Source organism: Salmo trutta, chromosome 33, assembly GCF_901001165.1.
Source record: "Salmo trutta chromosome 33, fSalTru1.1, whole genome shotgun sequence".
Taxonomy (NCBI): domain Eukaryota; kingdom Metazoa; phylum Chordata; class Actinopteri; order Salmoniformes; family Salmonidae; genus Salmo; species Salmo trutta.
The window spans coordinates 40,656,872-40,669,371 of NC_042989.1; the positions used below are offsets into that span (position 1 = coordinate 40,656,872).

Consider the following 12,500-nt stretch of genomic DNA (forward strand, 5'->3'; position numbering starts at 1 on the left):
TCTCCCCCTCTCTCTCGCTCCTCTCTCTCACCCCCCCCTCCCTCTCTAACCCCCCCCGGGGTTGGAGCGTTGATGATAACAGTGGCAGGTCTGAAGCTGCTTCGTTCCTCCTACAGCAGCCCCACCTACCAGTACATCACAGTACTCTTCACCGTCCTCTTCTTCACCTTCGACTACCGCAACCTATCAGAGACCCTGCTGCTGGACCTCTTCCTCATGTCCATCGTTTTCAGCAAGGTGAGGGGAACTAAGGGAGCTGATACCTGGGAGATGTTTATTAGTAGGGCTGACCCCATTTAGTCGACTGGTCGATTTTGTTTGGTCGACTGAGATTTAGGCTGTCGGTCCGGTATGGTTCAGTACCGCTGGTCCAGTATGGTTCACTTGGTAGAGCACTTTCAACACCAAAGGTCATGGGTTCAATTCCCGCTGACTCAAGGACTGTGCTTTAATTCCAGGAAGATGTTCCCTCTGCCCTCTTTTACTCCACTTCGTACATTTGATGGGATTGGATTTTCTGCAAGCATTACTGGATAGAGACCAGCATTACTGGGTAGAGACCAGCATTACTGCAGGAAACTGGGTAGAGACCAGCATTACTGGGTAGAGACCAGCATTACTGGGTAGAGACCAGCATTACTGCAGGAAACTGGGTAGAGACCAGCATTACTACAGGAAACTGGGTAGAGACCAGCATTACTGCAGGAAACTGGGTAGAGACCAGCATTACTGCAGGAAACTGGGTAGAGACAAGCATTACTGCAGGAAACTGGGTAGAGACCAGCATTACTGCAGGAAACTGGGTAGAGACGAGCATTACTGCAGGAAACTGGTAGAGACGAGCATTACTGCAGGGAAACTGGGTAGAGGACCAGCATTATTGCAGGAACTTGGTAGAGACCAGCATATTGCAGGAAACTGGGTAGAGACCAGCATTACTGCAGGAACTGGGTAGAGACCAGCATTACTGCAGGAAACTGGGTAGAGACCAGCATTACTGCAGGAAACTGGGTAGAGACCAGCATTACTGCAGGAAACTGGGTAGAGACCAGCATTACTGCAGGAAACTGGGTAGAGACCAGCATTACTGCAGGAAACTGGGTAGAGACCAGCATTACTGCAGGAAACTGGGTAGAGACCAGCATTACTGCAGGAAACTGGGTAGAGACAAGCATTACTGCAGGAAACTGGGTAGAGACCAGCATTATTGCAGGAAACTGGGTAGAGACCAGCATTACTGCAGGAAACTGGGTAGAGACCAGCATTACTGCAGGAAACTGGGTAGAGACCAGCATTACTGCAGGAAACTGGGTAGAGACCAGCATTACTGCAGGAACTGGGTAGAGACCAGCATTACTGCAGGAAACTGGGTAGAGACCAGCATTACGGCAGGAAACTGGGTAGAGACCAGCATTATTGCAGGAAACTGGGTAGAGACCAGCATTACTGCAGGAAACTGGGTAGAGACCAGCATTACTGCAGGAAACTGGGTAGAGACCAGCATTACTGCAGGAAACTGGGTAGAGACCAGCATTACTGCAGGAAACTGGGTAGAGACCACATTACTGCAGGAAACTGGGTAGAGACAAGCATTACGGCCAGGAACTGGGTAGAGACCAGCATTACTGCAGGAAAACTGGGTAGTAGACCAGCATTACTGCAGGAAACTGGGTAGAGACCAGCATTACTGCAGGAAACTGGGTAGAGACGAGCATTACTGCAGGAAACTGGGTAGAGACGAGCATTATTGCAGGAAACTGGGTAGAGACGAGCATTACTGCAGGAAACTGGGTAGAGATGAGCATTACTGCAGGAAACTGGGTAGAGACCAGCATTACTGCAGGAAACTGGGTAGAGACCAGCATTACTGCAGGAAACTGGGTAGAGACCAGCATTACTGCAGGAAACTGGGTAGAGACCAGCATTACTGCAGGAAACTGGGTAGAGACCAGCATTACTGCAGGAAACTGGGTAGAGACCAGCATTACTGCAGGAAACTGGGTAGAGACCAGCATTACTGCAGGAAGCTGAGTAGAGACGAGCATTTTGGCAGGAAACTGGGTAGAGACGAGCATTACTGCAGGAAACTGGGTAGAGACGAGCATTACTGCAGGAAACTGGGTAGAGACCAGCATTACTGCAGGAAACTGGGTAGAGACCAGCATTACTGCAGGAAACTGGGTAGAGACCAGCATTACTGCAGGAAACGGGTAGAGACCAGCATTACTGCAGGAAACTGGGTAGAGACCAGCATTACTGCAGGAAACTGGGTAGAGACCAGCATTACTGCAGGAAACTGGGTAGAGACCAGCATTACTGCAGGAAACTGGGTAGAGACCAGCATTACTGCAGGAAACTGGGTAGAGACCAGCATTACTGCAGGAAACTGGGTAGAGACCAGCATTACTGCAGGAAACTGGGTAGAGACCAGCATTACTGCAGGAAACTGGGTAGAGCCAGTTGGAGGGTGAGTGAACGAGGATGGCGAGAAGGGAAAGTCTTCCCAGAATGAAACACAGACCTGTTCTTTATGATAGAATATAAGGATTAATATATAAAAAATCTGACCAGAGTATGTTTCCTACCTCCCCCTACCCACATAGGAAAATAAGATGGCTGACTAAATATGGCACATTTACAGAAATATTGATCAATGTGTATTTTCACGGTAAATGGAAGAAAGGAAGGAAAATGTAAGCTCCTCACGACGCCAGGACAGCGGAGTCAATCACCACCTTCCGGAGACACCTGAAACCCCACCTCTTTAAGGAATACCAGGGATAGGATAAAGTAATCCTTCTAACACCCCACCCCCCCCCCCCCCCCCCCCCAAAAAAAAAGATTTAGATGCACTATTGTAAAGTGGTTGTTCCACTGGATATCATAAGGTGAATGCACCCAATTTGTAAGTCGCCCTGGATAAGAGCGTCTGCTAAATTACTTAAATGTAATGTAAATGTAGTACATATGAAGTTAACTCTCTCTCTCTCTCCTGTTGTGTAGCTCTGGGAGCTGTTCTACAAGCTGCGTTTTGTCTACACCTACATCGCTCCGTGGCAGATCACCTGGGGGTCGGCTTTTCACGCCTTCGCTCAACCCTTCGCTGTGCCTCGTATCCTTCTCTTTTTTTTACCGTGGTCAGATGAGCCTCCCACGTGATCTCTACCGTCAGATCTTTTACAGGTTTCTCCTTTTCCACAGAACAGCTACTAATCATAAAAAATTAAAGATGGATGCCCACAGAGTGTTGAAGGACCTTGTTTTTCATGTTGATCATGTCCTGGAGATGGTATAGATGGTCATTTATCTGAGAGTAGGACTTGACGTATCTAGGTTTTATCTTAAGGTTATGTGAGGTGTGTAAAATCTCCTTGACTCCTTACTCTCTCCCAGACTCTGCCATGCTGTTTGTTCAGGCTGTAGTGTCAGCTGTCCTCTCCACTCCTCTCAACCCATTCTTGGGCAGCGCCATCTTCATCACCTCCTACGTCAGACCTGTCAAGTTCTGGGAGAGAGACTACAAGTAAAAATCATCTCTCTGATACTAGTCTGTCTGTCTGTCTGTCTGTTACGGTACTCCTCTTGGTAGAGCTGTCTCGCTCTGTCTGTCTAGCTGTTGTTCTGTCTGTCTGTCTCTCTGTCTGTCTCGCTCTCTTTCCCTCTCTCTGTCTGTCTAGCTGTTTTTCTGTCTCTGTCCGTCTCGCTCTCTGTCTCTGTCCGTCTCGCTCTCTCTCTGTCCGTCTCGCTCTCTCTCTGTCCGTCTCGCTCTCTCTCTGTCCGTCTCGCTCTCTCTCTGTCCGTCTCGCTCTCTCTCTGTCCGTCTCGCTCTCTCTCTGTCCGTCTCGCTCTCTCTCTGTCCGTCTCGCTCTCTGTCTCTGTCCGTCTCGCTCTCTGTCTCTGTCCGTCTCGCTCTCTGTCCGTCTCGCTCTCTGTCTGTCTGTTTCTCTCTCTCTGTCTGTCCCTCTCGCTCTCTGTCTGTCCCTCTCGCTCTCTGTCTAGCTGTTTTTCTGTCTGTCTAGCTGTTTTTTTTGTCGCTCTCTGTCTGTCTGTTTCTCTCTCTGTGTCTGTCTGTCTGTAGTCATTTTACTCCTCTTGGTAGATGTGTGTTGGTAGTATCAGTCGGAGTGAGTTTCTCATTGATCTGTTCTCTATTGCAGCACTAAGAGAGTGGATCACTCCAACACCAGACTGGCTTCTCAACTGGACAGAAACCCAGGTGGGTGGAATCTGTCTCTGTCTGTCTCTGCATTTACATGACATGTTAGTCATTTAGCAGACTCTCTTATCCAGAGGCACTTACACTTCATTCATCTTCAGATAGCTAGGTGGACAACCACATATTACAGTAGTTAGTATATTCAGATAGCTAGGTGGGACGACCACATATTACAGTAGTTAGTATATTCAGATAGCTAGTAGGGACAACCACATATTACAGTAGTTAGTATATTCAGATAGCTAGGTGGACAACCACATATTACAGTAGTTAGTATATTCAGATAGCTAGGTGGACAACCACATATTACAGTAGTTAGTATATTCAGATAGCTAGGTGGACAACCACATATTACAGTAGTTATATTCAGATAGCTAGGTGGGACGACCACATATTACAGTAGTTAGTATATTCAGATAGCTAGGTGGGACAACCACATATTACAGTAGTTAGTATATTCAGATAGCTAGGTGGACAACCACATATTACAGTAGTTAGTATATTCAGATAGCTAGGTGGACAACCACATATTACAGTAGTTAGTATATTCAGATAGCTAGGTGGGACGACCACATATTACAGTAGTTAGTATATTCAGATAGCTAGGTGGACAACCACATATTACAGTAGTTAGTATATTCATCTTCAGATAGCTAGGTGGGACGACCACATATTACAGTAGTTAGTATATTCAGATAGCTAGGTGGACAACCACATATTACAGTAGTTAGTATATTCAGATAGCTAGGGGGGACGACCACATATTACAGTAGTTAGTATATTCAGATAGCTAGGTGGACAACCACATATTACAGTAGTTAGTATATTCAGATAGCTAGGTGGACAACCACATATTACAGTAGTTAGTATATTAATCTTCAGATAGCTAGGTGGGACGACCACATATTACAGTAGTTAGTATATTCAGATAGCTAGGTGGACAACCACATATTACAGTAGTTAGTATATTCAGATAGCTAGGTGGACAACCACATATTACAGTAGTTAGTATATTCAGATAGCTAGGTGGACAACCACATATTACAGTAGTTAGTATATTCAGATAGCTAGGTGGACAACCACATATTACAGTAGTTAGTATATTCAGATAGCTAGGAGGATAACCACATATTACAGTAGTTAGTATATTCAGATAGCTAGGTGGGACAACCACATATTACAGTAGTTAGTATATTCAGATAGCTAGGTGGGACGACCACATATTACAGTAGTTAGTATATTCAGATAGCTAGGTGGACAACCACATATTACAGTAGTTAGTATATTCATCTTCAGATAGCTAGATGGACAACCACATATTACAGTAGTTAGTATATTCATCTTCAGATAGCTAGGTGGACAACTACATATTACAGTAGTTAGTATATTCAGATAGCTAGGTGGACAACCACATATTACAGTAGTTAGTATATTCAGATAGCTAGGTGGGACAACCACATATTACAGTAGTTAGTATATTCAGATAGCTAGGTGGGACGACCACATATTACAGTAGTTAGTATATTCAGATAGCTAGGTGGACAACCACATATTACAGTAGTTAATATATTCATCTTCAGATAGCTAGGTGGGACGACCACATATTACAGTAGTTAGTATATTCAGGTAGCTAGGTGGGACAACCACATATTACAGTAGTTAGTATATTCATCTTCAGATAGCTAGGAGGGACAACCACATATTACAGTAGTTAGTATATTCAGATAGCTAGGTGGACAACCACATACTACAGTAGTTAGTATATTCAGATAGCTAGGTGGGACAACCTCATATTACAGTAGTTAGTATATTCATCTTCAGATAGCTAGGTGGACAACCACATATTACAGTAGTTAGTATATTCAGATAGCTAGGTGGGACAACCTCATATTACAGTAGTTAGTATATTAATCTTCAGATAGCTAGGTGGGACAACTACATATTACAGTAGTTAGTATATTCAGATAGCTAGGTGGGACAACCTCATATTACAGTAGTTAGTATATTCAGATAGCTAGGTGGACAACCTCATATTACAGTAGTTAGTATATTCAGATAGCTAGGTGGACAACCACATATTACAGTAGTTAGTATATTCAGATAGCTAGGTGGGACGACCACATATTACAGTAGTTAGTATATTCAGATAGCTAGGTGGGACAACCACATATTACAGTAGTTAGTATATTCAGATAGCTAGGTGGACGACCACATATTACAGTAGTTAGTATATTCAGATAGCTAGGTGGACAACCACATATTACAGTAGTTAGTATATTCAGATAGCTAGGTGGGACAACCACATATTACAGTAGTTAGTATATTCAGATAGCTAGGTGGACAAACACATATTACAGTAGTTAGTATATTCAGATAGCTAGGTGGACAACCACATATTTCAGTAGTTAGTATATTAATCTTCAGATAGCTAGGTGGGACAACTACATATTACAGTAGTTAGTATATTCAGATAGCTAGGTGGGACTACCACATATTACAGTAGTTAGTATATTCAGATAGCTAGGTGGGACAACCACATATTACAGTAGTTAGTATATTCAGATAGCTAGGAGGGACAACCACATATTACAGTAGTTAGTATATTCAGATAGCTAGGTGGACAACCACATATTACAGTAGTTAGTATATTCAGATAGCTAGGTGGGAAAACCACATATTACAGTAGTTAGTATATTCAGATAGCTAGGTGGGACGACCACATATTACAGTAGTTAGTATATTCAGATAGCTAGGTGGGACGACCACATATTACAGTAGTTAGTATATTCAGATAGCTAGGTGGGACGACCACATATTACAGTAGTTAGTATATTCAGATAGCTAGGTGGGACGACCACATATTACAGTAGTTAGTATATTCAGATAGCTAGGTGGGACAACCACATATTACAGTAGTTAGTATATTCAGATAGCTAGGTGGGACGACCACATATTACAGTAGTTAGTATATTCAGATAGCTAGGTGGGACGACCACATATTACAGTAGTTAGTATATTCAGATAGCTAGGTGGGACGACCACATATTACAGTAGTTAGTATATTCAGATAGCTAGGTGGGACGACCACATATTACAGTAGTTAGTATATTCAGATAGCTAGGTGGACAACCACATATTACAGTAGTTAGTATATTAATCTTCAGATAGCTAGGTGGGACGACCACATATTACAGTAGTTAGTATATTCAGATAGCTAGGTGGGACGACCACATATTACAGTAGTTAGTATATTCAGATAGCTAGGTGGGACGACCACATATTACAGTAGTTAGTATATTCAGATAGCTAGGTGGACAACCACATATTACAGTAGTTAGTATATTAATCTTCAGATAGCTAGGTGGGACGACCACATATTACAGTAGTTAGTATATTCATCTTCAGATAGCTAGGTGGGACAACTACATATTACAGTAGTTAGTATATTCAGATAGCTAGGTGGGACAACCACATATTACAGTAGTTAGTATATTCAGATAGCTAGGTGGACAACCACATATTACAGTAGTTAGTATATTAATCTTCAGATAGCTAGGTGGGACGACCACATATTACAGTAGTTAGTATATTCATCTTCAGATAGCTAGGTGGGACAACTACATATTACAGTAGTTAGTATATTCAGATAGCTAGGTGGGACAACCACATATTACAGTAGTTAGTATATTCAGATAGCTAGGTGGACAACCACATATTACAGTAGTTAGTATATTCAGATAGCTAGGTGGACAACCACATATTACAGTAGTTAGTATATTCATCTTCAGATAGCTAGGTGGGACGACCACATATTACAGTAGTTAGTATATTCAGATAGCTAGGTGGACAACTACATATTACAGTAGTTAGTATATTCAGATAGCTAGGAGGATAACCACATATTACAGTAGTTAGTATATTCAGATAGCTAGGAGGACAACCACATATTACAGTAGTTAGTATATTAATCTTCAGATAGCTAGGTGGACAACCACATATTACAGTAGTTAGTATATTCAGATAGCTAGGTGGGACGACCACATATTACAGTAGTTAGTATATTCAGATAGCTAGGTGGGACGACCACATATTACAGTAGTTAGTGTATTCAGATAGCTAGGTGGACAACCACATATTACAGTAGTTAGTATATTCAGATAGCTAGGTGGGACGACCACATATTACAGTAGTTAGTATATTCAGATAGCTAGGTGGGACGACCACATATTACAGTAGTTAGTATATTCAGATAGCTAGGTGGGACGACCACATATTACAGTAGTTAGTATATTCAGATAGCTAGGTGGGACGACCACATATTACAGTAGTTAGTATATTCAGATAGCTAGGTGGGACGACCACATATTACAGTAGTTAGTATATTCAGATAGCTAGGTGGGACTACCACATATTACAGTAGTTAGTATATTCAGATAGCTAGGTGGGACGACCACATATTACAGTAGTTAGTATATTCAGATAGCTAGGTGGGACGACCACATATTACAGTAGTTAGTATATTCAGATAGCTAGGTGGGACAACCACATATTACAGTAGTTAGTATATTCAGATAGCTAGGTGGGACGACCACATATTACAGTAGTAAGTATATTCAGATAGCTAGGTGGGACGACCACATATTACAGTAGTTAGTATATTCAGATAGCTAGGTGGGACGACCACATATTACAGTAGTTAGTATATTCAGATAGCTAGGTGGACAACCACATATTACAGTAGTTAGTATATTCAGATAGCTAGGTGGACAACCACATATTACAGTAGTTAGTATATTCAGATAGCTAGGGGGGACGACCACATATTACAGTAGTTAGTAGTATATTCAGATAGCTAGGTGGACAACCACATATTACAGTAGTTAGTATATTCAGATAGCTAGGTGGGACGACCACATATTACAGTAGTTATATTCAGATAGCTAGGTGGAACAACCACATATTACAGTAGTTAGTATATTCAGATAGCTAGGTGGGACAACCACATATTACAGTAGTTAGTATATTCAGATAGCTAGGTGGGACGACCACATATTACAGTAGTTAGTATATTCAGATAGCTAGGTGGACAACCACATATTACAGTAGTTAGTATATTCAGATAGCTAGGTGGACAACCACATATTACAGTAGTTAGTATATTCAGATAGCTAGGTGGACAACCACATATTACAGTAGTTAGTATATTCAGATAGCTAGGTGGGACAACCACATATTACAGTAGTTAGTATATTCAGATAGCTAGGTGGGACAACCACATATTACAGTAGTTAGTATATTCAGATAGCTAGGTGGGACGACCACATATTACAGTAGTTAGTATATTCAGATAGCTAGGTGGACAACCACATATTACAGTAGTTAGTATATTCAGATAGCTAGGTGGGACAACGACATATTACAGTAGTTAGTATATTCAGATAGCTAGGAGGGACAACCACATATTACAGTAGTTAGTATATTCAGATAGCTAGGTGGACAACCACATATTACAGTAGTTAGTATATTCAGATAGCTAGGTGGACAACCACATATTACAGTAGTTAGTATATTCAGATAGCTAGGTGGACAACCACATATTACAGTAGTTAGTATATTCAGATAGCTAGGTGGACAACCACATATTACAGTAGTTAGTATATTCAGATAGCTAGCAATTATTTTTCCCCGTCTTGTTGAAGTTTTAATTTGTCCTTTCCTCCATCAGGTTCTGACGACAACAACCTGAATTCTATATTCTACGAGCACCTGACGCGCTCCCTGCAGCACAGCCTCTGTGGAGACCTGTTGCTGGGCCGCTGGGGGAACTACACCACAGGGGACTGCTTTATCCTGGCTTCAGACTACCTCAACGCCCTGGTTCACCTGGTGGAGATCGGCAATGGACTGGTCACCTTCCAGCTCCGAGGACTGGAGTTCAGAGGTCAGGAGGAGGGATGGAGTCACATAAAATAAACTCAACTTGCTAGTTAAATAGCTCTCCTTCCTCCTGAGAAGTGTACACTCGTTCCCTACGCCCCACACATTTTAAAAGCGTTGTATTGGTGTAGGCTTGGCCTAGACAGAATTTTCCACATACCAGTCATGGAAGTGAACAAGTGTCATACTGGAGAAAGGACAGATTCTTCTGACGCAGCCTAGCAGAAATAAGACCTGGTTTTTATGGAAGTGGCTACAGTCGGTACACTTTCTATCACGATGTGAAGAGGCTTTCTTACAATTCTCTCAGGGCCTGATTTGACTTGATATAAGCGAGTACAATTCTGCCTGATGCTTCAATTGTTAGTTGATGTCAACGGGAGACTTTTGAGTTCAGCTTGCAGATCTCTCCAGTCAGAATAACTGCATTTACGTTTAAATCATAGTGTTCACCAGGTTTTTCTGAAGCCGTCCTGTCACTGTTAGGGTTATAGAGTTTATGAAGCATTATAGCATGTTTCTGAAGCCGTCCTGTCGCTGTTAGGGTTAGGTTATAGAGTTTATGAAGCATTATAGCATGTTTCTGAAGCCGTCCTGTCGCTGTTAGGGTTAGGTTATAGAGTTTATGAAGCATTATAGCATGTTTCTGAAGTTGTCCTGTCGCGGTTAGGTTATAGAGTTTATAAAGCATTATAGCATGTTTATGAAGCATTATAGCATGTTTCTGAAGCCGTCCTGTTGCTGTTAGGGTTAGGTTATAGAGTTTATGAAGCATTATAGCATGTTTCTGAAGCCGTCCTGTCGCTGTTAGGGTTAGGTTATAGAGTTTATGAAGCATTATAGCATGTTTCTGAAGCCGTCCTGTTGCTGTTAGGGTTAGGTTATAGAGTTTATGAAGCATTATAGCATGTTTATGAAGCATTATAGCATGTTTATGAAGCATTATAGCATGTTTCTGAAGCCGTCCTGTTGCTATTAGGGTTAGGTTATAGAGTTTATGAAGCACTATAGCATGTTTATGAAGCATTATAGCATGTTTATGAAGCATTATAGCATGTTTCTGAAGCCGTCCTGTCGCTGTTAGGTTATAGAGTTTATGAAGCATTATAGCATGTTTCTGAAGCCGTCCTGTCACGGTTAGGTTAAAGAGTTTATGAAGCATTATAGCATGTTTCTGAAGCCGTCCTGTTGCTGTTAGGGTTAGGTTATAGAGTTTATGAAGCACTATAGCATGTTTATGAAGCATTATAGCATGTTTATGAAGCATTATAGCATGTTTCTGAAGCCGTCCTGTCGCTGTTAGGGTTAGGTTATAGAGTTTATGAAGCATTATAGCATGTTTATGAAGCCGTCCTGTCGCGGTTAGGTTAAAGAGTTTATGAAGCATTATAGCATGTTTCTGAAGCCGTTCTGTCGCGGTTAGGTAATAGAGTTTATGAAGCATTATAGCATGTTTCTGAAGCCATCCTGCCCCCCCTCCCCCCCAGGTACGTACTGCCAGCAGCGGGAGGTGGAGGCCATCACAGAGGGGGTAGAGGAGGATGAGAGCTGCTGCTGCTGTGAGCCAGGTCACCTGCCACATGTCCTGTCCTTCAACGCGGCCTTCGGACAGCGCTGGCTGGCCTGGGAAGTGCTGGTCACCAAGTACGTCCTGGAGGGTTACAGCATCACGGACAACAGCGCTGCCTCCATGCTCCAGGTGTTTGACCTCAGACGCATCCTGACTACTTACTACGTCAAGGTGAGTAGGAGGCCCGGCTGTTAGTTTGCTGTTTAATCTGTGATAATACAGAGGGTTGTAGCTATTCTACACCGGGGTAGCAGGTTGCTTGGAGGTAAACCGGAGATGTTATCGGTTCGAATCTCGTGTTATTGCAGATGTCCTATATGCAATCTCCTACTGCCCATGAGAAAGGTACTAAACTCCTAAACTTGTGTTCTCTCCCTACTTCCCCTCTCCCTACTTCCCCTCTCCCTACTTCCCCTCTCCCTACTTCCTCTTCCCTACTTCCTCTTCCCCTCTCCCTACTTCCCCTCTCCCTACTTCCCTACTTCCCCTCTCCCTACTTCCCCTCTCCCTACTTCCCCTCTCCCTACTTCCCCTCTCCCTACTTCCCCTCTCCCTACTTCCTCTTCCCTACTTCCTCTCTTCCCCTCCCCCTACTTCCCCTCTCCCTACTTCCCCTCTTCCCCTCCCCCTACTTCCCCTCTCCCTACTTCCTCTCTTCCCCTCCCCCTACTTCCCCTCTCCCTACTTCCCCTCTTCCCCTCCCCCTACTTCCCCTCTCCCTTCTTCCCCTCTCCCTACTTCCCCTCCCCCTACTTCCCCTCCCCCTACTTCCCCTCT

At 43.1% G+C, this 12,500-nt stretch overlaps 1 protein-coding gene across 1 annotated transcript in view; it reads left to right on the forward strand.

The window, feature by feature from the left end:
- pcnx1 (pecanex 1) overlaps window positions 1-12,500 on the forward strand; it is a gene marked incomplete in the record, with an annotated part of 93,444 nt that overhangs the window by 61,273 nt on the left and 19,671 nt on the right. The window contains 6 exon segments of the mRNA XM_029730959.1: window positions 60-237; window positions 3,004-3,112; window positions 3,394-3,523; window positions 4,158-4,216; window positions 9,942-10,157; window positions 11,641-11,894. Coding sequence (XP_029586819.1) covers window positions 60-237; window positions 3,004-3,112; window positions 3,394-3,523; window positions 4,158-4,216; window positions 9,942-10,157; window positions 11,641-11,894 — 946 coding nt within the window.